General features: G+C 42.9%; 3 protein-coding genes across 10 annotated transcripts in view; 1 reads left to right on the forward strand and 2 right to left on the reverse strand.

Moving 5' to 3' along the window:
- LOC308291166 (uncharacterized protein) overlaps window positions 1–23,118 on the forward strand; it is a 184,640-nt gene that overhangs the window by 43,750 nt on the left and 117,772 nt on the right. The gene's annotated exons all lie outside the window — the stretch shown is intronic.
- Window positions 937–10,762, reverse strand: LOC308291783 (TATA box-binding protein-like 2; the record flags this gene model as incomplete). Its single annotated transcript, XM_080733916.1, has 6 exons — window positions 937–1,013; window positions 2,238–2,332; window positions 5,636–5,803; window positions 7,291–7,382; window positions 8,681–8,768; window positions 10,692–10,762. 6 exons carry the CDS (start codon window positions 10,760–10,762, stop codon window positions 937–939), a joined length of 591 nt encoding a protein of 196 aa, XP_080590042.1.
- LOC308291784 (lactosylceramide 1,3-N-acetyl-beta-D-glucosaminyltransferase A-like) lies at window positions 14,342–15,451 on the reverse strand (the record flags this gene model as incomplete). Its single annotated transcript, XM_080733917.1, has 1 exon — window positions 14,342–15,451. One exon carries the CDS (start codon window positions 15,449–15,451, stop codon window positions 14,342–14,344), a length of 1,110 nt encoding a protein of 369 aa, XP_080590043.1.

Consider the following 23,118-nt stretch of genomic DNA (forward strand, 5'->3'; position numbering starts at 1 on the left):
CACAGTTCAGAGTGAACAGTTTTAACTCAAATATTTGCTTCTGGGGGTCCCTACCTGGAAACAAAAATATTTTGAGATGGGGGTCCGTGGCCAGAACCACTGATTTTCTATGGTGCTTTAGCTTATTTGGTTACCAAAAAAATGTTTTCAAATTATAACAATTTAAAAGAAAACATGTAGGAAACCAAAAAAATAAGGGAAACACGGACGACTTTCAGAACGGGCAAGGGGCCCAGAATGAGTGCCTAGACTGACTAGATCTAAACTTCCTTTGGGAAGCACAAACGTACGAGACACACAATTGACAGGTGTGTTGTGATTGGCATGGGGTAATTACACCACGATTCTCTGCTCAACGCCGCGCAATAGGACCAATCTATGGCTGTGTATTTATGGAATATTGACAAAGTCTATCCACGACTTTCCAACGCCCCATAGTGCATTGTGCAGACGCTGTACCGAGCTTCCGGCACCGCAGCCGAGTGTGATTTACAAGCTCACAACGGGTTGCATCTGCGACGCGACGTGAGCTTGTATGTCTGCTGTTAAACCGGAAGTGTGGTCCAAACAGGTCCAAATAATCTCCAGTAAACTCCCGCGGAAACAGGTGGATATGTAATATCACAGACATTCTAGGGCTCGGAATAACCTATGCAGTGAACACGATAGGATATGAAGAGGAAATGTAGAAGTTGCCAGGCCAACCAATAATTGCAGTTTTATTGCTTTCAGGATGGAGTATCAATGTACATATAACTGTACTGACCATTTGTGCACAATACAAAATTAAAACATATATTTATATTTTTTACCAGCCATCGACAGCATTGAATTATTAACAAAAATAATATAATAAAGAGCTATGCCTTTATCTGAAACTAAACATCGATTGCTTTTCACTTCTAAGCAAATGCTTGATGTTAAACGATTCAATCTTCAGTGCTTCCTGAATCCCTTCAGTATGGGGTAGATGTTCTCGAACGCTTCGTAGATCTCACCGCGGTCTTTGGCTCCTGAATGACCAAAACACAAGCTAAGAATCACACTCTGGTTTACAGTGGTGAGGAAAAGGTACTCACATTTGTTACGGTAATTAAGTAAAAGTATCAATACTGTAATATAAAAATGCTCTTTTGCAAGTAAAAGTCTGGAATTCAAAATGTACCTGAGTAAAGTGCATTGCACACAGACGTGTTTTTTTCGCACAAGACAATTTCATTTTTTTAAAGAAAACAATGATTCTCTAATATGACCTCATGCACACCGGCTCCGAATTTGTCATGCGGCAGGTGGCTGCGGCAAGTGCGTTTTTTCCCCGATCGAACCCAGTTTGATTTGTGCGTCTTGTCGCATGCGGTAAAAACTCATTGACTCCTTTTATGACTCCTTTTCGGATCCGCAGTGTAGATTCCGCACAGCCTTGAACACCAAATCCAATGTGTTTTAATCGTGCAGCAAATGGAAAGAAACGCAACGGTCCTGTGTGTAAAGCCCTTAAAAGTACAACAGTCTTCTGCTGTTAATCACTGGGAGCTGATCAGTACAACCACAGTCTACTACTGTTGTACTGGGAGCTGACCAGTACAACCACAGTCTTCTACTGTTGTACTGGGAGCTGACCAGTACAACCACAGTCTTCTACTGTTGTACTGGGAGCTGATCAGTACAACCACAGTCTTCTACTGTTGTACTGGGAGCTGACCAGTACAACCACCGTCTTCTACTGTTGTACTGGGAGCTGACCAGTACAACCACAGTCTTCTACTGTTGTACTGGGAGCTGACCAGTACAACCACAGTCTTCTACTGTTGTACTGGGAGCTGACCAGTACAAGCACAGTCTTCCACTGTTGTACTGGGAGCTGACCAGTACAAGCACAGTCTTCCACTGTTGTACTGGGAGCTGACCAGTACAACCACAGTCTTCCACTGTTGTACTGGGAGCTGACCAGTACAAGCACAGTCTTCCACTGTTGTACTGGGAGCTGACCAGTACAAGCACAGTCTTCCACTGTTGTACTGGGAGCTGACCAGTACAAGCACAGTCTTCTACTGTTGTACTGGGAGCTGACCAGTACAAGCACAGTCTTCTACTGTTGTACTGGGAGCTGACCAGTACAAGCACAGTCTTCTACTGTTGTACTGGGATCTGACCAGTACAAGCACAGTCTTCCACTGTTGTACCGTCAGTCACTGGAAGCTGACCACCAGAACAACCATTCTCATATTGTTTAGTACCTGTGAGAACAACTTTCCCGGAGACAAAGATGAGAAGTACGATTCGAGGTTTCACCATCCGGTATATCAGACCTGGAAACAGCTCTGGCTCATAACTAGCACACGCACACGCACACGAACGCACACGCACACGAACACACACACACACACACAAGTAGGAACAGTTATATCTGTCATCGTGATACAGTTAACCCTCATAGGGTCTTTGTGTGTGTCAGGTGTGTTAGTCACAACCAGGGTCTGCGGGTCATTTTGACCCGGCTCATGTTAAACCTGTCTTAACACTTTGTAAGCCATGGGGGGCCCCCCCATGTTAAAACCGTCGTATATCGCACTTCCCATCAAGGAGTCTCAGCCACGTCGCACTTTCCCGGACTTTGTCATTAAAACCGGAATAAATGATTTTCATCCGAAAATCTGCGATCGTCTAACCTTCCCTAGTCACCACTCGTGCATCGATAGCTCATGCAGACCGTGCATGAAGCAGAGGTGACGTCAGCGCCTCTCCTTCTCCAAGGCTACTCCCAGCCCATCCGTTTGCTGTCTGTACACTCGGGCTCCTACTGCAGCCATGCTTGGGGCTATGCTAGCGAAACTTTTCAGTTCTGCTCTTCAGTCACACATGGATTATTTGCGGGGACATTTACGTGAACGGATCGCGCACGCGAAACGCACGGGGAGATCGATGATCGGCCAAAACACCCATTCTATCCCAACGGAGATCGAGAAAATCACAGTGAGTTACTGACCTGGGGGGGGGAAAAAAAAGAAAAAACAACGGCGCTGTTCAAGATGGAGGGGCTGCGGGCTCATGTTTATAAACATAATATTATGTCTCGATCACAATACAATAATAGAAATTTCACGGCTAATCTACCAACCCCCATTCTATTTCGGCTTACAAAGTGTTAAGTGGTTAGAAACCCCCAAAAATCTAATTAAACATAATTCGTCATTACTAAAAGCCGAATCGACTGTGGTGCATCCGGCTGTGTCGGACAGCTATGCGAACACAATTGGCCCGCGTTTAGCCCAATTGGCCCTATGCATATACGCCATTTTGTTCTACTTCCTGGTGTCTTTCAACTTCCTTCACAGGTGTTACTGATGATGTTTGATTTATTGCACAGTGGTTCTTTAATTTCAAGGACCCCCATAACTCTGTACAAATGGAATCAACAAATGGAATCAAATGGACCCTTGTGGGTCCATTTGCTTCCATTTGTACACTCTCAGAGTTACACACCTGTATGGGGACATTTGGAACCCACTCAAGAACACTTTGAGACCCACTGGTGTAGCAGAGTGTTTCCAGTGAGCCAACATGCACAATATCAGCACCCTGACTCTGTTTGACCAGAATGGAACAGACCCTTCATTAGTATCATCGGTAACACCTGTGAAGGAAGTCGAAAGACACCCGGAAGTACAGTAGAACAAAATGGCGTATATGCATATAGCCTATTGTCCTTACATGTATTCATACGGGTGGGGTGGCACCTCTCAGCAGGGAGTGTAGGGCGGGAGGAGGACGACGAAGGCTCTACATCCTCCCGGTGGGGGCTCCTCACTGGCAGGTGATTCGCAGTGACAACACAGTAATGTGGGTGGAGGAATTAATAGTCATACAGACTTAATTGGGGAGAAAAATAGGGTAAAAAATAAATGGCAAAATACAAAACATGTCTGATTGCAATGGAACTTTGAACCTGTACTGGAGCTTAAAGTGGCACAGGGATGAAGTTCCCATTTGGGAGCCTTGTTCCCAGCACACAATGGGGCATGTACATTGCGTTTTTTCCTTGGCAATGACGAAATGTATAGTTTCACGGCAATCGGACGCTGCTTTCATTATTTGTAGCATTTTGTGCCAAACGAAACGGGCCACTCCCGCAAAATGTGTACGCCAATCGTGGCCAATCAGAATATAGCAAAATATAGCGAAAACATAATCCCTCACCTTCGGCCATCCCGACCTCACAGAGATAATATTGATTGAATTGTTAGCAATGTAGTTAGTAACGGCGAGCAAATTATGTACTAGAAAATATCAATATGTCTAATGTTTTTTTCACAGAAAGAAATGGTCTAAAATATTAGCCTTTTAGCCTACACTTTCAATGGCTGGATCAAATTGACCTGAAGAAGACACCAGTAAATAACTGGAGAGAATAAATGATCATGTCCTGCTAAACTTCTGGGCTGCTGAGCGGTCCATAGACCTGCTGAGCTGTCTTAGCCTTACATAGCCAGACAAAATCACTGTGTGGATAATAGCCTGGTTCTTCTCAGTGTCATTATTTTTGTGCCGAGCTGGGTGGTTGATTGATTGAATATTTTATTAGACAGAAATGGAGAACAGTACAAGTATAGTCAATACAATAAAAAAAATCTAGTACAGTACAAGTACAGTTAAACACCTTGCCTAAAAGGAGCATCCCAAATACCGTAAGACCTTTTACGGTCTTGTTTACATCGGAAGTCCTTGGTATTCAATTCATGGACATAGCAAATAGCAAGCAAAAAAAACATTCAAAAATCAGTTATAAAAACACGATATGTACAGGGTAGGGGAAAGATGGGGGTGGGGCTAAGGTGTGTGTGTGTGGGGGGGGGGGGGGGTGCTCACTTCTCGCCTGTCTATGGGAGAAGTGATAACTACCTCCACCTCTGAAAGTGAGCTACATGTTTTAATGGAAGTAGTCAAGGAATTCCACACCTGGGTGGCAGTGTGGTAGAACAGGGGTTTTCAAAGTGGGTGACAGGGCACCCTGGGGTGCCGTTACGGCAGTCCAGGGGTGCCGCGAGATAGTTTGATAATATTTGGAATTTATTTGGCCACTTGGACACAAAGCTATTTAGTAAAATGTTAAACTTGAAGTACAAAGTTATTTTCAGTCAGTTCTAACCAAAATTATCTCAACGTTTTCTTCGACAACATAATCACTAAAATATCGTCACTGTCAGGCAGAAACCTTGTATCTCCAAGTTTCAAATGTGTACGTCTTTTGGTAAAGCCAAGCCTTTCATCATACAAGACTGTCGCACAAAACTAGGGAAAACAGCAGATCTACAAGCACACAACGCCTCACGTTGGCGTGTGAGGCGTTGTGTGCTTGTAGATCTGCTGTTTTCACTAGTTTAGTACATTTTATAGATGATAAATCAAAACAAACGGTTTTGGACATACAAGGTTTCCACCCGACAACAACGATATGCTATAAATATAAGGTGCTGGGCGTGAAAATCATAATGTTGGGGGTGCCTCGGATTAAAAAAATATTTATGGGGTGCCCTGAGACAAATATTTGGGAACCCCTGTTGTAGAAGGAGAATCTACCCATATTTGTCTTATGGGTTTGTGCTGTGGGTGTTGCTAACGTCTTGGAGATATTTACCTGCTGAACTGCTGGTGGGTGAGGACCAGGCCCTCCAGTCTGATGGGGAAGCAGACGTCACAGCTGGCCACCATGTTCTGGATCTTAAACTCCAGGAAGCGTGCCGGGAAGCCCAGCTTCTGAACCACGCGGGCGTACTTCCTGGCTGCCAGCCGGGACTGCTCCTCACTGCGTTGGAAGGACGGAAGTACATTCTTTTTGGTCAGATTTAACCATTATTTAACCAAGGAATTCCACTGATATTCATAATCCACAGTACAACAGGTGTCGCTTGTGTAGTCCCCACAGTTAGTACCAGCCATGAACCTGCGACAACAGCCCTGCTAATCGGGCTCAGCCCTATTAGCACGACTGGTTGTGCGTTGGTCTGGCGAGTGAGAGTCCCGGGTTCAATCCCCGCTTCCGCGCATCACTACAATCGCATAAAATAACTGATGTTCACGCCGACTACTGGAGATCGGTTCTTGCCATAAAAAGTTAGATACCTCATTCGCCGCTGCAGTTCAAGGTGTGTCGATGCATACTCAACTTTTAGAGCCGGATTTCTTTCGGTTCGGGGTGTCACAAAATCTCGTCAGCACCGAACAGCCGGATAGATGACGGTACCAGCCCCCCGAACCTCTGAATGACGTGAGATTGTAGTTTGGACAGAGCCGAACCGAAATAAATTTGTCTCCAAAAGAGGAGTATGCATCGGCCCTAAGCAACCAAGCATGTTGGCCTCCTAAGGGCTGCTGCTCGTATCCTATCTGCAACAATGCCTCAGCCACCATCGCAGCAGAAGAGGGTAACACTCTTTCAAAGCAAACGTTTAGTTTCAGCTCCTATAATTGAATGCACTAAAACTAAGCTAAAAACCTGTCATTTCCAATACAAACATTTGTCCTACTACTATTTATACACCTGTAAAAAAAGAAAATGTATATTAAGTGCATACGCTACATGTGACGTCATTAAATGACCTTCCCCCCAAAAGCATTACACCACTGGCTGGGTATAATAAGGCTCATTAATGCCTCCTCTACCGGGGCAAACATTTGGCAAAAAAACACACTCAGGCAGACAGACACTGACAGACTGTCAGACAGACAGACGGACGGACGGACGGATGGACAGACAGTAGGGCATTCACAGAATATTCGAATATCAAAGTCACTATTCGACATTGTTCACCAAAGTCGAATAGTCGCTTTTTTTCTTTAAAAATATATATATATTTCTTCATGGTTTATAAAGCTTGGCTAGGTAGGAAGTCATAAGAATGAGTTGTCAATGCCCCTGGTGGATGAATTTGTTAATGCTCTATAACAGGGGTTCTCATTTTTTTTTAGGCTGTGACCCCCACAATAAACATATTTGAACTGGGGACCCCCACCCTGACAAGCACTTGGAATTGTAGGTATTACATTTAATGTGACTCAGTTCCGCAGATAAATATTGTGAAAATAGCAGATCTACATGCGTTGCGAGGCGTTGTGAGCATGTAGATCGGCTATTTTCACAATGTTCGCCTCTTGCTTACTTAAAATTTGACAGTTTGGCCAGTCCTGACGAATATTCGACTATTCGAATACTTTGAGGTCGAATAATTCGAATACTAAAAATCACTATTCGTGAATGCCCTAACAGACAGACAGGTGTGTTTGACCCTTGACCTCTTGGCTCCAGTGCAGACCATCTTCCCGGAGCTGAAGATGAGAGCGGTGGTCCTCGGCTCACGGATCCTCATGATGACCGCAGCGAACCTCTGAAAACACACCACTGCTCACGCTGTAGGTTACATCAGTGTTGACTTTCGCTGACAAAGAATAAATAACAACGAAATAAATTAACTAAGCTACTGTGACTAAAACTGAGACTAAACATATTGACACGTTCATCAACAAATACAAACTAGACTAAGGGACTAGTGGAGAAGAGCTACAGTAGAAGTTATTTTATGTTTTGCTGCGCTCTGGTGTTCTACAAGCAGATCTACAAGCTTTGCTATTTTCAGCATGCAATCAAGTGTAAAATCTGCCATTATGACGCTATCAAGGCCCGCCAAAATACACTTTTGTCGACAAAATCAACCATACATTTAGCTGACTAAAACTGAAACTTTTCACATGACAAAAACTAAATACCATTTTATTCAAAAGACTATGACTAAAACTAAATCAAAATGTGCTGTCAAAATCTAGCAAAATCTGCATCAAGCAGTGTGAACTCACATGGAAAAGAAGGCCAGGACTGTATAGAGGCTACGCTTTCAGTTTAATTTAGGCCCGGACATTTTTGACCACATCTTTCCCATGGGTTTTTGACCGGACAAAGCCAGATGTTGGAGCTATGTAGAGATGGGACGCTCGCGAACGAATCAAGTCTTTTGAACGGCTCTTTGAAATGAACAATATGATTCGGTTCACAGTCGGGAGCCGTTCCTTTCTAATTAACAGTGGTGGGAAAAGTACAAACATTCTTTACTTATACATTTGAAAATATTTGAAAATAGCAGATCTACAAGCTCACAATGTTGGGACCAGGGCAGGAATTTCATGGAGGCCATGAAGGCCATGGCCGTCATTGCCCCTCAAAACAATGGCATGACCTGAGGCCACAGTGGCCTTAATGCCCCAGCTGACTGTACCACTTTCTGCTCTGTCTCTTTCTTGTCAATATGTAGACAGTAGACACCAGTGTCTTGTGTTAAGATTCTGAAACGAATCCAGTGAATTTGATTGGTGCTGGGCTGAGCATGGATCAGATTGTAAATACCATAATGTATCTTCACTGCAGATCAGGTTATCATCCCTAACCCTTAAATTCAACAAATTCTTTCAATGGACTAAAATCATGTTTTATTTGATGGCCTTCCTGCCCTAGCATTTGGCCTTTGTGCCCTAAAAGGATGAACAATACCAAAGGCCTAGTGGCCTTGCCCCTAAAATGATGAAATTCCAGGCCTGGTTGGGACGCATTGGGAGCTTGTAGATCGGCTATTTTCAAATGGCGGAAATGTAGCCTATATATACAGTATGGCTGAAATGTATATGCTGCATGTACCTTGGGGTTGTACTCCGCGTTCCTGGCATGCAGCGCGATAAATTTCAGATCTAGTGGACACCCCAGGGTCACCGTTGAGACAATATTCCTACACACACACACACACACACACACACACACACACACACACACACACACACACACACACACACACACACACACACACACACACACACACACACACACACACACACACAGATGTTTCAGTCTGCCATCTGCCACCTCTACCTCTCAAATGCCTGGAACGCGCCCGAGTCGCGTTAGATTTTAACCACTTTAACCACTTTAACCATTATTTTATGCTTTAACTATTGAAAAATAGCAGCTATACAAGCTCACAGCGCAAGCTTGTAGATCTGCTATTTTTGAAAAAACGTGAAAATGTGTGCAAGTCTTTGAATATCTTTGACTCGATCTTTGATCCGACTTCTAAATCCTTCTTCTAAATCATGTTGTTCTCAAACTTCTTCATGTCAAGGACCCCCAAAATTACAGGTATTTGGCCGCGGACCCCCATCTCAAAATATGTTGTTCCAGGGACCACCCAGAAGCAAATATTTGAGTTACAAATGTTCGCTTTTAAATAGATATATTCAAAGTATATATATGCAAAGAAATATCATGATTTTTAAAAAATAGCAGATCCACAAGCTTGCAGCGCGGCACTCGGTGCCGCGCTGTGAGCTTGTATATCTGCTATTTTTCAATTGTTAAAGTGGTCAATAATCCTAGGAATAAATGGGTTAAGCCAGAAGCCAGGTATAAAGCCCTTATAAACCTAGGTTGGTAATCCAGGTATAAAGCCCTTATAAACCTAGGTTGGTAATCCAGGTATAAAGCCCTTATAAACCTAGGTTGGTAATCCGGCCTGACAGCGTGTCGCGGGTTCGAGTCCTGTTCCCGATGACCTTTGCTGCGTGTCACCCCCCAATCTCTCTCCCCATTTCCTGTCAACCTACTGGATACCTATCAATAAAGGCAGATAAAGTGTAACAATGCTACATGTCATTTCCTACATGGAACAATAAAGGTGACAATTTAATAATATCAATAATAACAGGTCTAAACGGGTATTAAATGGACCCATAATTTGTACACTCTCATAGTTATGAGGGGTTCTTGCAAATGAAATGTTGAGAAAGAGGCACTAGTAGACTCCTAATATGCCATAGTCATACATATTCAGAAGAAAATATGGAGAATTCATTGGGTCTTATGATAAAAAAAGAGAACTTTTTAATGGCGGAAAATCTAGAATTTGCCACTGACAGCTACAAGTCTCCACGGACAATTTTGTCCGTGTGCGGATATACTAATGACCCTTGGATTGGTTTCACGCAGTCTTTTTTCTGCTATTCAGACTACACAAAAAACAATGCCACTCCAGTCTGGATACGCCACAAATCAGCAGTGGTGGAAAAAGTATTCAAATATTTCACTTGAGTGAAATTATCAATACTGCAATATAGAAGAAATTGTCTGGAAGTAAAAGTCCAGAATTCTAAATGTACTTGAGTAAAAGTACAAAAGTATTGTCATCAAAATGTACTTTAAGTCCCAAAAGTAAAAGTACTCATTATGCAGATGCCCCATTTCAACTTTTCAAACGTATCCACAACTTTCCAACATCCCATCGTGCATTGCGCAGAATGTGCAGGCAGCTTCCGGCGCCGCAACGAGCGTGATCTACAAGCTCACAACGGTTGCATCTGCGACGCGACGTGAGCTTGTATGTCTGCTGTTAACCGGAAGTGTCCCGCAAATAATGCTACAGTAAATTCTCGCGGAAACAGGTGAATATGAAAATCTTTTGAAAATAGCAGATCTACAAGCTCACGATGTGACGCATTGTGAGTCGCGATGCAGTACAGTACTTAAGTAAATGAACATAGTTACTTAAGTTTACACCATTGCAAATCAGATTTTGAACAGGATTTAGACCCTGGAGCGGGTAGGACATGGTAATTACGGACTGCAGCTTTAACAAAGTGACTTTGAATTGCAAACGCACTGCAGCTGTGGAATGATTCCAGAGCGCTCTGTGACAGGGGTCATGGGGGTCATAGGGGTCATGGGGGTCATGTGGCAGAAAGGAGAGGCCACAGTTCCTGTTCCAAGCTCCGCCCCTTGCACCGAATCCCCAGGGTCCTCCGCAGTGGTGGAATTCTGGGTATTGTAGTCTGTGAAGATGCCGCTGTCCTGAGTCATGTTCAATGAACTGTTTCCACCTGAAAAATAAACATCAGCTGGATATAATACTGTTTTGTATTTGATCTGAGAATTAAATATAATATGTATAGTTCTCATTACAGACTACTATTCATCTCTCTAGTCTTATCTGTACATACAGCCTACTGTAATTCATGCTTACTGTTTTGTTGCTGCCATCTCTTTGGTCCGAAGTCCCATTAGTCCGAATCTGGTGATGAAAAATACTATGCCTAAACCTAACCATAACCTCAGTAAAACTATGCCTAAACCTAACCCAAACCCTAACCTCAGTGAAACTATGCCTAAACCTAACCCTAACTAAATTCGGACTAATGAGCTTTCGGACTTATGGGCAGTCCCCGCTGCTATGACACCTGAATTTCTCCACAGAGATAAAAAAAAGATCGATCTATCGATCTGTCTGTCGGTCTTTCTATAGCAGTGGTTCTCAAACGTTTTCAAGTGAAGGATCTCCAAATGAATATGTATTTCTTTGGCCACGGACCTCCATCTGAAAATATTTGAGACCCTATTTTGAGAACCACTGTGCTATAGTAGCCTATTAATCCATCTTTTCATCAAGTCTTGTTTCCCTGTCTCTCTCCCCCTATCTGAGATACCATACCACTGTGTCTACTACTGCTCCCTCAGTCCATATACCTGCATTGTTCTGATCGGATGCTGGTTCTTCCTGGGTACTGAGTTCGTCCGGCAAGAAGCTGAGATCCAGTTCATCTCCCAGTTTGTTCTCCTGATCCCCCGTCGACGACGAGAGGAAGGTGGCTTCCTGGAGCTTAGGAGCTCCCAGCTCTCCATCAAACATAAAGCTAGATGCATCCTGCATGCAGAAACAGCTCTTCATCAAACATAAAGCTAGATGCATCCTGCAGAATATCCTCTCTTCATCAAACATAAAGCTAGATGCATCCTGCATGCAGAAACAGCTCTTCATCAAACATAAGCTACTGTAGATGCATCCTGCAGAATATCCTCTCTTCATCAAACATAAATCTAAATACATCCAGTGTTGCCAGATTTGGTGGTTTTAAGTTGTGCTTAGGCTGGAAACTGTCATTCAGATCTGGCAACCCTGAATGCATCATGCAGAATCCACCTGTTTCGGCGAGAATTTACTGTAGCATTGTCTGTAGGACACTTCCGGAGAACAGCAGACATACAAGCTCACGTCGCGTCGCAGATGCAACCGTTGTGAGCTTGTAGATCACACTCGGCTGCGGCGCCGGAAGCTGCCGCACACCTTCTGCGCAATGCGCGGTGGGACGTTGGAAAGTTGTGGATAACAATCTAGATGCAGGCCTCGTCTTTTTGGAGGTAATCCAACAAGCATGTTGCAGAAAATCATTACTCACTGTCTGCTTGCCATATGGCAGGGGTCCTTTTTAGCCGCAAATTGCAACACTAGATTTTTTTATAATCGGATGAATCTAGGGTTGCAATACCTCCCGGCATAGGGATCCAATGCATCAAAAAAAAAATTGCTATCTGATTGTATTAAACGACTTCAAACTCACCAATATTGCGGCTCTATGGAAAGCTTGGAATTTACTCTTGCTATCTGCAAAGTGTTTGTTTCTGAAAAATCCACCGTATAATTGTTATGCTTTATTTTCTGTCAAGAAATCCGAGCAGACATGGTTTATTTTCATGGTGTTGACAGACATGGTGTTGAACTTCGGAAGCGATTGTCTTCTATAACGCCATGTCCCGCTGCCTCCTGCATAATGTGACATTTAGAACCAGGTGGTCACAGGACCGCGTTGAGGGATTTTCCATGAGCGCTTCCAAACTCCAGGACTTAGAAAAAATTATCACCTGAACCATATTTCTTGGATAGAAAGTAGCTCCTAACATGTCTACTGTGGATTTTTCTGAAACAAACACTTTGCAGATCGCAAGAGTAAATTCCAAGCTTTCCATAGAGCCACAATATTGGTGAGTTTGAAGTCGTTTAATACAATCAGATAGCAAAAAACTGTTTTGATGCATTGGATCCCTATGGGAGGTATTGCAACCCTAGATTCATCCGATTATAAAAAATCTAGTGTTGCAATTTGCGGCTAGGTCCTTTTTACCCTTTTCAGGTCAAGGACCCCCTAGTTGAGAAAGAGATGAAGCAGGAACCTCTACTACATATTGTTTTGCAGATTAAACTTTTTCAAAGATTTCATATATACCAGTAGTTTTATAAAACCATATATCCATACTCCAAAACCATACTCCAAAGAAAAAGGTTGCTGCAAGCAACTCTTAGATCCTATGTTTAATATCCGGATGAATCAATCTAGATTCCAGATAAGAAAAATAGGATCTTAAAAGTTGTGGCTGGGGAACCACTGCTCATGAGAAACACTCTTCTAATTTCTAAATTGTCCCCAAGTTGTCACCAGGTTTTTTTCCCCCCTTCTTCTTTTCTAATAAACTGTTAAATTGTTATATTACAAAACATAAAAAGGCTATTAGACATGTCAGACTTTTTCTGTGTGTGAACTGCATTGTCTTGTGCTTTTCCTATGCGAACTGCTAATAAAGTATTCAATCATTGTGACCAGAAGCAGGTATAAAAATAAAACTGGCCATCATAATGGATGACCAGAAGAGGGGATACCAAAAAAAGCATCAGCAGAAGCATGGATTCTCTTCCCTACCTTAATGGGTTACATTACGATGTTGACAACACAGTGCAATCCTCCCAGAGCTCCAAAGAGTGTGGCCTGTTCATGACTTACTACTTACACTGGCAATGGCGTCATCAAAGTAGTGTTCCAAAGCTGATTCATCCATAGTAAACTAGAGAACATTTCAACAGACTCAACAACAACACCACAAACTCCACAATCAAGGGGTTGATGATCAGGGACGTGCTGGCCAATGGGAAAAGCGGGACAACTCCCGAACGGCCGGTTCATTCCCGGCCGGTCCAGGCCGGCCATTAGGAAAAAAAATAAAATGAAATGTCGGCCTTCGTTCAATTTTGTGGGCAGTAAATCGTCACTGTCGGGCAGAAACCTCATATCTCCAAGTTTCAAATGTATAATTTTTTTCGCAAAGCAAAGCCCTGCTTCATCATACAAGGCCGTCGCACAAAAGTAGTGAAAACAGCAGATCTACAAGCACACAACGCCTCGCGGTGCGAGGCGTTGTGTGCTTGTAGATCGGCTGTTTTCACTAGTTTAAATCATTTTTTAAATGATAAATACAAAACAAACGGTTTTGGACATAAGGTTTCCACCCGACAACGACGAAATATAACTTTTAAAAAAAAATGACGGCCTCTCCAACTCTTTTTCCCAGGCTGAATCAGGGGCCCAGCATGTCCCTGGTGGTGGTCCAGGATGGTGTAGCCTAGTAAACTAGACTCCCCCTGTCTTCTGGTCTGGTTTACGAGGCTAAGGATGGTCCCTGGGTCAAAATCTGTTAAAGACCCCTGCTCTACACAAAGGCTGCATTACAAGGATAAGAGTAAGGGTCATGGTAGGGTTTACACAGGAGGAGGAGTTTCTCCAACACGCAGTTTGTCTCAGATGCTTTCTGCTTTTCCTGTGGATCTGTTGCCTTCTTCCAGAACTCGTACATGTCCCGGGCGCGATGACCATGTGAGGTCAGCATCTGCTTGTAAATGCATGGGTGGTTGGCCGCCTTGGCCGCCCCTCCAAAGAAGACGTGATGCCGTGGCTTGACGCCCATGACGTTGGCACAGATACCAATGAATACATCGTCGATATGGATGGAAGCATTGAGGGTCAGAGTTGCTTGGTATATCTTCTCCGCGACGTCCATCGAAACGACATACCCCGACCCGTACGTATAGTCGAGGAAGGTTGACCATGGGTACGTTTCGGGGGACAAATAGTACTTGCTCTCCCTGTTTCGAGTGGGCATGTTGGACGCCGGGCCCACATGGCCAACCCACAGGTCGGTCTGGGGCGCGTCCTGTAGGTAGTCCAATAGGTTGGGCGTATGGACCAAAACGTCGTCATCGGCAGTCATGAAGTAGCGTGCGTGCGCGCAATGCTGGTTAGACCAGCGGAACTGCATAACCACCTTGAGTGTCAGGTTACGGAAATTGTCGGTGAAGTCCTGCTGGATCATGTCACCGTGGAGGCGGTCCTCGCGCTCCAAATCCTCCTGCATTTGCGTGGCTTGGCGCCCCGGGCCCCTCGGCGCTCCCAGGGCGAATAACACCTTAACCGCGACTCCCTTGGAACGCTGGATGAACTTCTCGTCGCCCCAGGTCGCTCGAATGGCGTTGCGTCTGTCCAAATTCTCTGGGGCGCTCTTCACGAAGAGGAGAAGGTGCACGTCTTGACCAGAACACTTGTCCTGGTGTTGGAGCAAATAAGTAAAGTTGCTGAAACGCAGAGCCTCCTGGCGGGTGATGGTGAAAGCCTCTTTGACTTTGTGGACGTCCGCGACGAGAGCCTGGACGTGGCTCATCTGCAACGTCAACAGAATGGTGGCCATGAGGAATGCTACGTGCTTAAGCAACGGACGGGGGGTGGGGTCAGCCACCACGGCCCTGTCCGCTGCATGGCGTTGCATGGCTTGGCGCACTGCGCGATTTCCCAAGCTGTCCTGCAGAAACGGAATGGCACGCACTGAAATCACACTTAAAAATATCTCACCTCGGTTCTTCTCTGGCTTGCGTGAGCTGTGTCTGTGCAGTAGACGTGAACTCACACTTTTATGTTCTTAGCCTGTGATGTCACTCATAGACTATGACTTCAGTAGACAACGTATGACTCCAAATATGGCCAAGGTGACGTGTGTGTAAGAAGATGGAAGGCACTATGGAGCAAACTGGGACAATTATAGCCTTTTTGGGCGCTGTCCATGTTTTTGAAGCGGTGGAAACCGCTTCCAATGAATGGCTTTGTGTGTATCACGCCCATATATGGTCATTTCAGTCCAGAATGAACAGGCTTTTTCAAAAACAGAATGTCCGTTTAATTACCATATATGGTGATCTCAGTCCAGAATGAACAGGGTTTTTCAAAAACAGAATGTCCGTTACCTTATGTCCATATATGGTCACTCCAGGCCAGAATGAACAGGTTTTTCCTGTCCCGTACGTGTAAAATATCAGTCCAGAATGAATAGGCTTTTTCAAAAAGCAAAATGTGTGTCCCGTGTCCCATGTCCATATATGGTCATTTCAGTTCAGAATGAATAGGCTTTATATGTCCTGTACATCTAGAATATGTGTGCGGTGTCCCTCCCGGTCAGATGAATGGATACTTTGAGGATTGGTCAAGCTTCACATGATAATTTGGCCTTCAGGGTTTATCTGTCTTATTTAAACACTTTATATTTATTTATGTATTTATTTAATTACAAATTCTTATTTTAATGTATGTGTTTTAATCTATTTTATTTTTTAAACCTATTATACCAACTGTCATACCAGCTCTCCAAATACATTCAGAATAGAAGTTTTATCTGTCCACCGCTTCAATTCGAACCGAGGTTTGATTTTTAAGTTCCCTATCCGTATTGCATGAAATAAGTATTTGATCACCTATACCAACCAGCTGATTGGACAATATCATCATGTGACATCATGAGTCCCATCAGGGCTCTATGCAGGCACGTGGGTTTCTCATGATGCTGAATCCATTGCAAGCATTTGTTTTGCACGAAAAACATTCTTTGTGCTAAAACCGGACCCACAAAACGATGGTTTGGGTCCGTTCAGGAAAGACTTCAGGTATGGCATGGAAAGAGGGCATTTGCATTTCTGTCATCATAGTAAAAATGCATTCATGGTCTGGAGAGGGCACTTTTCACAGACAGATAAAAGGCTCTATGTGTGCACTGTAAAACCAAACATGCTGGATAATTCTGCTTAGGCAAAAATATGGAATACACTTAACTTAGTTTTCATCAGCATGTTATCCCTAATCACTTAAACTAAGTTAATAGTACTTTTGGTCCAAAAAACTGACTAATTTGATTGTTTTGAGTTGTGTTTATTAGAAAAAATAAGTTCCTGACGTTAAAACTCATTTAAACTAATTTACTAGTACTTAGTAGTCGAAAGACTTGAGTTAACTTAGAAAAACTACGTTCAGTGCTTTTTTCATCATTCACACATGTGCAGATCAGTCCAGGGGCGGGACTTGTTGTCAGTTGAAATTTGAAAGCAGCCCCTTTTGAATGAGGAAGAAAAGCACTCAAACAGAAGACCTACTCTGTTTTCTCTCAGCTTTTGGACTATTTTTATGCTCTGTTCACTGATTTGGTGAGTACACATTTTATCCTTGATCAAATTGTTTTGATGTGTTGTAATTCAGCTAGTTTTGTGTGGTTGCTTTCTTTGATACAGTTTGTTATATTCCTTAAAAACAGTGGCTGCTAAATTCAGCCTGGTTTACATAGCTTTCTCCACATTTGAAGATGGGCAAATTTCAGCAAAGTACCACTGCTCAAAGAAATGAAGGGAACAAAATGTTCCCTTCATTCTTTGAGCTTTCTTTGAGCAGTACTACAGTTAACTATACTCAAATAAATGTAAATAAATTAAGGAAACATTTTGTTCCCTTCATTTCTTTGAGCAGTATTTCTAGTGTAGAGGGAAATATAATAGCAGAGGAGCTATCAGAGTAAATACTTAAAGTGCTTAATGTCTAGATATTGTTTGAGATAAAAGCTATGTGATATCTGTTTTTCATGGTTGGCTCAACTTGTGTCTCTCTTTCTTAGGTCTCCCAGGCCAGCTCAGACTCAGTTGACCCTTCTGCTCTGTCCATCTCCCAGAGCAGTTACAGGTATTCTCACCCACACCTTTTGAGATGTTCCTTTTAGGCAGGGTGTTTCTACTTGTACTGTACTACATTTCAAGTGTATTGACTATACAGTACTTGTACTGTTCTCCATTTTGTCTAATAAAATAATCAGTCAATCAATCAATACACAATGTTTACACATTGAACAATTCATTTAGAGTAAAAGCTGCATTTAAAACCGCCCCCGAAGTCAAAACCCACCAATTGAATTCCCACTTAATTCAAATTCCTCCTTTGCTTCCTTTGCTGTCATTGTTTCACATGGGTCTATGTAAAACCTAAACATGGACATAATTTCACAAAATTCTCCTTTCTCTTAGGACATCAAAATGGACCGACGGTTATTGCTGAGAGTTGCAGCCACAACAGGGACCACCGCATCGCACATTGAAGGGACACCACAAATGCCAAGAAGAGGACAATGGCCAGAGTCCTTTGACGTGTATACACCCAAGTTCTCAGTGGATGTTAATCAGAAACTTCTGGGAGATTGTGCCTTTATGAGAGCTGGAACACAGAACTGAGGACCTACTAACTGTTTACAGTTGGTGTGCTGACTATTGACAATGCTCTTCAAAAGGGTCCAAACTGCACCTAGAGCCCTGCACTGCCATCGAACTGGAGGGGATATAGTCATCGTGGATATTAGAGGCTTGCCTCAGGATTTTCTCTTTTATTTGGCCTTGTACACATGTACTGCAATTGGATTACCCAAAATGCATGGGAAATGGACATGCATTGATAAGGTAATGCTGGGATTGGGGAATAAAGCCCTCACACTGAAACTTATGAGCTCAAAAAAAAAAAAAAAAAAGATCTATACAAACATGTAAAGTACCTCAACTGTTTTGAGACGGGATGTGATTTTATTTATTAAAACAATTGCGGCTGAACAATTAGGTTAGCTTTATATTACTACATTTTAAGTTGGGTATTTATAAAAAAGTTGAAAGCTAAATGGTAATCTCTTGCTAATGTGTTGTTCAACACAGCTCTGTCTATATAATATGTTGGTTTAACCTTGTAAAGCTGCTTTTTATGCCCTTTGAGCTTGTACATCTACTTTTGTGTGACTGTAGTATGAAGAAGTGGGTCATTACCTTAAGAAAGATCACACAAATGCTAAAATATGGAAGAGGTTCTGCCTGGTGAACATGACATTTGAAAATAAACTTTAGTTAAGTGTTCTGTTGCATTGTTTTGTTTTTGGATTATTGTTTTGCACATGCATGTTATAAAGTAAGTGTTGTAATTGTATAGTAGAATTCTAAATTCAAGGACATTCAAGAATTGCATTTGTTATAGAATTTTCAAGAAAATACATTTAATTAAGGGATTTAGGCTACATATATGTTTTAAGTACTGCTTACTCAGAAAAACCATGTTTATAGCACTGCAACACATACAGCTTACTCAGAATAAGCACATTTTGTAGTGCTGCACATTCAAAATAACCTAGTACTGCTTACTCAGAATAACCACATTTGTAGTGCTGCACACTCAAAAGAATCTAGTACTGCTTACTCAGAATAACCACGTTTTGTAGTGCTGGACACTCAAAAGAACCTAGTACTGCTTACGCAGAATTAACGAGTTGTGTAGTGCACACTCAGAATAACCTAGTACTGCTTACTCAGAATAAACAGGTTGTGTAATGCACACTCAAAATAAACAAGTACTGCTTACTCAGAATGAACAAGTTAATCGTACTGCTTACTCAGAATGAACGAGTTTCTCTAACTCATCATTACTGATTGTACGTTAACTCAGTTTTTTTGAGGCAATGAGTTTCTGTACTTTTTTTGAGTTAAGTCAACGCGGCAGGGATTACAGTGTAGTTTGACCCCTCACATGCTACTTAAAGCAGATTTATTTTTTTGTATTTTTTTCCTGTAGGCCTAATAGTAAATTAATGGGACACAAACACAAATCAGTTTTTAAAGAGGTTTCCCCCGGGAGTTGAATTTCAACCTTTTAGTACATACAGTATTATTACACACCTTTAGAAACACATTGGTGAAGAAATGTCTTGGTAACGATTTACTTAGCAGATTGGTCAAACATCTTATAAAATCCCCTTACTATATATATAACTCCAATGATCAGTGTACAACTTTGTATATGCGCTCCCTAGAGGCCAAGGAAAAACATTTGCCCTGCATTTTTCATATCCCTTTTATATCTTCATTGGAGACTGTCATTGGCCAAATATCTTAAGTATTCTCCTAAGACATCTTGTCTGAAACACGTCCAGCTTGTGACAGGTGGCCTGTGTCACTTTCCATGACTGTCCCGTACAGGAGAACCCCAATACGGACGTTGCTCTTAAAAATCTTCTCCATCTCCATATGGTTTTCAGCATGGCAAAAACTCCCCTTGCCTTGGAGATCCTACTCAGAACATCGGGGCAACCATTTTGAACAAAATGACTTAAATCATGAATGCAGCTTGTGATTACAGAGAAATTCTGCACGCACATTCCCACTAGGCCAAGGAACAAATGGCAGTCTTTTCACATTGGCCTGTTATAGCGCCACCAGCAGGTCCACTTTTACCAAACACATTTTTTGAACAAAATGCCTCAAATCATCCATGCAGCGTCACATTGCTGTTAAAGGCCAAAGAAGGCACCCTTTTCACATTTAGCACCACCAGGACCTACCTGACCTGGTGGAGACCTGTGCTCGGAAGAGCACTGCTTCTAGTTTCTTTTTTTTAAATTTTATAATTTTAATTATCTCGATAATATCGTAAATCGCGATTTCTATGGTCACAGTAATTGTGATGTGTGTGTGTGTGTGTGTGTGTGTGTGTGTGTGTGTGTGTGTGTGTGTGTGTGTGTGTGTGTGTGTGGTCGCCCCACCACACAGTATCTCTGGCCAGCCTGCATTCAGATCTTTAAATAGGAAGCTATTTTGATGCAATGAAGGTTTTACAGAGTGTGCAGCAGCAGGCCAGCAGCATGCATGGTGCAGGAGCAATCCCTGTGATTTGTGGGCCTGTGTGTGTGTGTGTGTGTGTGTGTGTGTGTGTGTGTGTGTGTGTGTGTGTGTGTGTGTGTGTGTGTGTGTGTGTGTGTGTGTGTGTGTGTGCGTGCAGCGCAGCGCGCGCGTGTGTGGACAGTGAAAGCGAGGCTCAGCCTCAGTGGCGTCAGTTCAGAAAAAGGTAAGGTATGGCAACATGACACCAGTCATGTTGCCATACCTTAGCAATAGGCACGATGAAAAGTACATTTTTGTTATTTCCCCCTGTAGCCAAGGTATGGCAGCTGCATGCCCCTGCCATACCCAATTGACGCCCCTGCTCAGCCTCCAGAGACTAAAATACACCTGTTTCTGTTTCTCTCCTTCTGATCAGCCTGACGATGAGAGTTCAGTTCAGACACTCCGTCCAACCCCGGCCAAAAAGCAACGTTCATCTAATAGATGGAAATGAAAAAATAAATTAACACTTCTCCAAGCGGTTTTGGCCAGAGTCTTGGCAAACATCGGCAGCAGTGATTTGATTGGAATAGATTCTTCTTTTCTTTTCTTCTTATTTGATTCTGGACGTAGATTCTGGACCGCACCGACGTCTCTCCCTGAAGCCGGAGAAGAGGAGGAAGAAGTTGCACCATGTCCTACGCCTCCAGGCTGCCCGCCTCCTGGAACGACAGGTGACGTATAGAAATCCTATTCTGTGCCAAATGCCAAAATGGCTCCAAGGTAGGTGTGCCACGATTTTGTATGTTTTTCTTTACTATGCAATGAAAAAAATTGTTTTTTTTATTTATATATTTTCCCCACAGAAACAGACACAGTTGTTGTGATTCAGTGGCAAAAAGTATTTTGTCAATCAGACAAATGGTTCCAGAGATAGAGCTGTTTGAATGAAAAAAAGTGTCCATCCACTAGAATGGAGTCCATTCTAGTGGATGGACACTTTTTTTTAACATAGTAGATGTAATTTCCTGTGTTCTGGTGAATTTTGGGAGTTTGATACAAAATCCAGGAGAAATCCAGGAGATTTGCCAATCCAGGAGACTCCCAGGAGAGGGGTTCAAAATCCAGGAGACTCCTGGGAAATCCAGGAGAGTTGACAGGCCTGGAATGGACACACATGAACACACATTTTCTCAATCAGCTAAACGAGGGAGCGAACACACAAACAGAGAAAAGCATCTCTCTGATCTCAGGTCATTTTGACATCTTTAAAAACCAGACCCGCAATGAAAATCAGAATGCAAGGAAGGGGGGGGGGGGGGGGGGGGTTTTCACTAGTATGGCACTGAACTAACACATGAACACACAGGATTGTATAGGCTGAGCAGCTGGAAATGTTTCTGAGCTTGTAGATGGGCTGAGGAATTTATAGTGTCAGCAGCTCGTCAGCCAACTCAACTCAGCTGGTCCTGTACAGGTGACGGCACTCAAGGCAATCAGCCGAGCAAGGGAAGGGAGGGGCAGATGAGCAGTCAGAGGCAAACACAGGCACACTGAGGAAAAGAGGGACCGACCGACAGACAGACCGACAAAGCCTTTTGTAGGCCGACCCCCTGGGTCTGGCAAAAATATATATATATATATATATATATATATATTTTTTTTTTCTATACAAAAAACACAAAAACCGTCATAAACCGTCATTGGCACCCAGGGCTTTTGAAAAAAAAAAAAAAACGGCAAAAACCGTCATTGGCACAGAATGAGTTTTAATTTATGGACTCTATAGTCTAAGAGTCTATGGCGGAATTGAAACTCTCAAAAGATCAGCAACCTGCGACTCAGAAACCATGTTAAAAGAGAATAGAAAATGTTTATTTACAGCGCTGTAACAATCACACACATGTACAGGGACGTGCTGGCCATTGGGAAAAGCGGGACAATTTTGGGGGCTGGGTGGTAAATCGTCACTGTCGGGCAGAAACCTTGTATCTCCAAGTTTCAAATTTGTACATTTTTTTTTGCCAAGCAAAGCCCTGCTTCATCATACGTTTCAAATTTGATAATTATTTTCGCAAAGCAAAGCCCTGCTTCATCATACAAGGCCGTCGCACAAAAGTAGTGAAAACAGCAGATCTACAAGCACACAACGCCTCGAGGTGCGAGGCGTTGTGTGGTTGTAGATCGGCTGTTTTCACTAGTTTAAATCATTTTTAAAATGATAAATACAAAACAAACGGTTTTGGACATACAAGGTTTCCACCCGACAACGATGAAATATAACTCATGTAATTGGCCCACTGGCTTGTCACTTTGTCACAAATCTTTGAGTAGCAGCAGCAGTGCTATGGAGAGAGATCTCTCTCTATAGCGCGCAATGAGGGCCTCTCCAACCCTTTTTCCCGGGCTGAATCAGGGGCCCAGCATGTCCCTGTTGATGATGCACAGGTGTGCAAGCTACTTGGACGTGACTGTCCTATCATGACAGCCAGCCATGGATGAA

Source organism: Nannobrachium achirus (genome assembly GCF_963921795.1).
Source record: "Nannobrachium achirus genome assembly, chromosome: 9".
Taxonomy (NCBI): Eukaryota; Metazoa; Chordata; class Actinopteri; order Myctophiformes; family Myctophidae; genus Nannobrachium; species Nannobrachium achirus.